The sequence below is a fragment of the Oncorhynchus kisutch genome, linkage group LG3, assembly GCF_002021735.2.
Source record: "Oncorhynchus kisutch isolate 150728-3 linkage group LG3, Okis_V2, whole genome shotgun sequence".
In the NCBI taxonomy this organism is placed as follows: Eukaryota; Metazoa; Chordata; class Actinopteri; order Salmoniformes; family Salmonidae; genus Oncorhynchus; species Oncorhynchus kisutch.
In genome coordinates this window covers 27,964,513-27,967,919 of record NC_034176.2, presented here as the reverse complement: position 1 = coordinate 27,967,919, position 3,407 = coordinate 27,964,513, and the positions used below count along the sequence as shown (strand labels likewise).

The following is a 3,407-nucleotide window of genomic DNA, read 5'->3' as shown; positions in this document are numbered from 1 at the left end:
CTTGTTGGTTTGTTGATAGTGTCCTATCAAAGCTCGATGACTATACTATTTCCCAGTCACCCTCACCCAATGAAGACTTGAGCGTGAGTACTCAATATTCTCAACTGAGCTCAGAAGAGAGTGTCAGAATCACAGAGTCCTCTACTAGTCTGATTCAGAGCATTAAGAAGCTCTCTAGCAATGACTTCCAGACTCAGGCAGAAGAGGCAGTGAGTAAAGTGCTGATGAGATCCAGTCATTCCTTTATCACACAGATCAGCCATACTGGTCTTCAGAAAAGTCTGCAGGCTGGCTTATCATCTAGCTCACCATCAGAGATCCATGTCCTTTCAGAATCCATGTCCTCCATGTCCTCTGAGAATACAGCCTCTGGATTAGTGGAAACCTTTGTCAAAGGAATGGCGACTATTTTCCAGAAAAATGAGTCCACTGACACTGTGCTACTGGAAAGAAGTGGGAGAGTTTCGCAGTGCTCCCACGGGGGCTCCCAACTGGATGATACTGAATTGAGTGTTAAAATATCAGAGGAGAAGCTTTGGTCAACAGCTAAGACCATCTGCGTCAGTATGAAGAACACACTTAAGGATTTCTTCACAGGGCTGAAGCCACCCGGATCCGAAAGGACAGAAAATGCTTCTTCCAAAGAGACCCTTGGGGAAATCCTGGTTGCTATCCAGAGTGAAATCTCAAACTTAGGGCGAATGAAGGATTCCAGGGAGCTCCTTCAGATCAATGATGTGGTAGGAACTATGCTGAAGGAGGTTGAGAAAAGTGAGGATGACAGTGAACAAGTCTGCCAAGACATCCCTAGAACCTGTTCATCTTTGTCCACTTCTTTAAATGGTCGTAGTTCCTTGTCCAGCTCTTCAAAGAGTCCTAGGTCAGAGTGTGAGTTAGAGATCAACCTCCCTGGCACTCCCATCCCTGACGAAGTGCCTTTTGATCTGACCTGCCCCATCGTCAGGAGCTCCTGCATCGACACCAGGGTCTCTAAAATGCCAGAGATTTCTTCAAGTGACCTAAAGACAAAGATGATGGCACACACAGATGAACCCCTGCATCGTAACAGTCCAATGACTGACAGCAGTCGACCACCGAGTGCTAAAGCCTCTTTTCGATCCTCCACTCCGTCTTTCACCAGCAAGGGAACCTCTTTGGTACCAAAGGGAGATGGGATTGACATTGAAGAGAAGGAGGAGTGTATCCCCAGTAGCTCTGGCCATCTGAGGGAGCTCTTAATCACCCCGGACATCAGCAGTGCCTCTGCATTCCCACTGCAGTACTTGATGGACTCCAGCAAAGATGATGTCATCTGTTTGGTCGCCATACTGGTGATAAGGTTGCTATCGGAGATCAGACCCTCAACCCTAGATGGACCCTCCCAACAGGCAGCAGACGTGACAGCAACATCTCAGCAACTCATCAGACAAGTCCTGTCTGAGTTCTGTGCTGCATCTAGATTCTCCAGGACACAGGCATATTCCCAGAACCTGAACATCCAAAGGGTGTTCAGAGGTGTACATAAAAACCTCATGGAGGAGTTTGGCTCTTATAACACCCTGCAAGCAGCTATTTCCTCCCAGGACCCTGCATTTGACAGAGTCCTGGTAAAGTCCTTGACCCAGCAGCTGGTACAGGGATGCAAGGAGGCGTCAAGACCAGCTTCTGCTGCAACAAACCCATCAGACCAGGCTGAGACAGAGAGGGGGGCTGAGCAGAAAGCAAGAAGGAGCTTCCTTTGCTTTTCAATGACCAAACTCAGGATCAACTTCAAGGTATAGCAGGGAGTTAGCATTTGTTTTTGGTTCCAGTTAGGTGCTGATGTTATTGATGTTATTGATATGATAAGACAAATACATGAGATAAATATGTTTTATTAATCACTAAATTGTTGCCTTGGATTCAGAAGTGTTCCATTTATTTATTTATTCTCTGTACCATTTTCTTTACCTTTCTTCTGTTAGCGTTCCAAGAGAGGAAACAAAAAGGACTGCCATTCAGTCCAGGAACAGACTGAGATTCCCTCTACTGATGGACATTGCATAGGTAAGGACTTTAGAGCTCTGCTATAGCTTGTAGTTTTGTTTATGTGTGTGTTAGAAACATAGGTATGCCTACCAAACTCATAGCACTTTTATTTTTCAACATTACTATACTGCATCTCTCTCTCTCTCTCTCTCTCTTATCCCATCCATTTATCTTGTGTTTCTAGCTCCAGTTGGAGAGGTTTCTCCCTCCATATCTCAGCCTGTCAAAAAACGATCCTTGATTGTCAGGGTCTTTTCAGCAATGATGAAGCCATTCAGGCGCTTCACCAAGAAGAACCTGTAACCTGTTACGCTGCATGAGGAACTACTTTTGTAACAGCAAGACTTTTGACAAGAGGAATTTCTGCATGTCTACCCTTTCAAAGTATATTTGATCAAATAAATGGCAATGATTTTACAAGAATTTCAAGTGTTTTGGAAGATTAGTAAAACTGAAGCAGCTTTTCTCAGAGAAATGCCCTAGTTCCCCCTTGGTTATACATTTATTGTGCAGTTTTTGAGTTGGCAGGACTTGGGGCAGCAGGTAGCCTTGTGGTTAGAGCATTGGGCCAGTAACTGAAAGGTTGCTAGGTCAGATCCCTGAGCTAACAATGTAAAAATATGACGTTCTGCTCCTGAACAAGGTAGTTAACCCACTGTTCCTAAGCTGTCATTGTAAATAAGAATTTGTTCTGAACTGACTTGTCTAGGAAAATAAATAAAATAACCACAGCTTGACTCTAATACAATAGTTGCTGCATAGACTGTCAGATAACCAGATGTTGTCTATTAATTTAGTTTGATTGGTAAGAGCTTATTAGCAGCAAGGGGAAAACACATAGAGGAGAATTAGCTATCTGCAGCTAGATGTTTTCTATATGTTTTCTATATGTTGAAAATATAAGTTCCAAAAGTTGACAGTGTATGTCAGAGCAAAAACCAAGCCATGAGGTCGAAGGAATTGTCCATAGAGCTCAGAGACATGATTGTGTCAAGACACAGATCTGGGGAAGGGTACCAAAACATTTCTGCAATATTGAAGGTCCCCAAGGACACAGTGGCCTCCATCATTCTTAAACGGAAGAAGTTTGGAACCACCAAGACTCTTCCTAGAGCTGGCCGCCAGGCCAAACTGAGCAATCGGGGGAGAAGGGCAGTGCAGTGGAGCAGCAGTGCAGTGGAGTAGCTTCAACAGCCATAGGCCCAGGGATTGCACATCACATTCCATGATGCAATGCAGAATACGGCTTCACACAGAACAATCACCAAACCCATCAGATAACACTTAGCACAGCACAGCCAAACATCATGTATCACATGAAGAGGCATGTGTGTTCTCCAGACGTGATACCTTGTCATGGACCTGCTGTTTCGATCTTC

At 44.5% G+C, this 3,407-nt stretch overlaps 1 protein-coding gene across 1 annotated transcript; it reads left to right on the top strand.

The window, feature by feature from the left end:
* LOC116371033 (uncharacterized) lies at positions 1-2,458 on the top strand. Its single transcript, XM_031819955.1, has 3 exons — positions 1-1,775; positions 1,965-2,046; positions 2,213-2,458. The coding sequence occupies exons 1-3, from the start codon at positions 225-227 to the stop codon at positions 2,329-2,331; spliced, it is 1,752 nt and encodes a 583-aa protein (XP_031675815.1). The 5' UTR covers positions 1-224; the 3' UTR covers positions 2,332-2,458.
* The last annotated feature ends 949 nt before the right edge of the window (positions 2,459-3,407 follow it).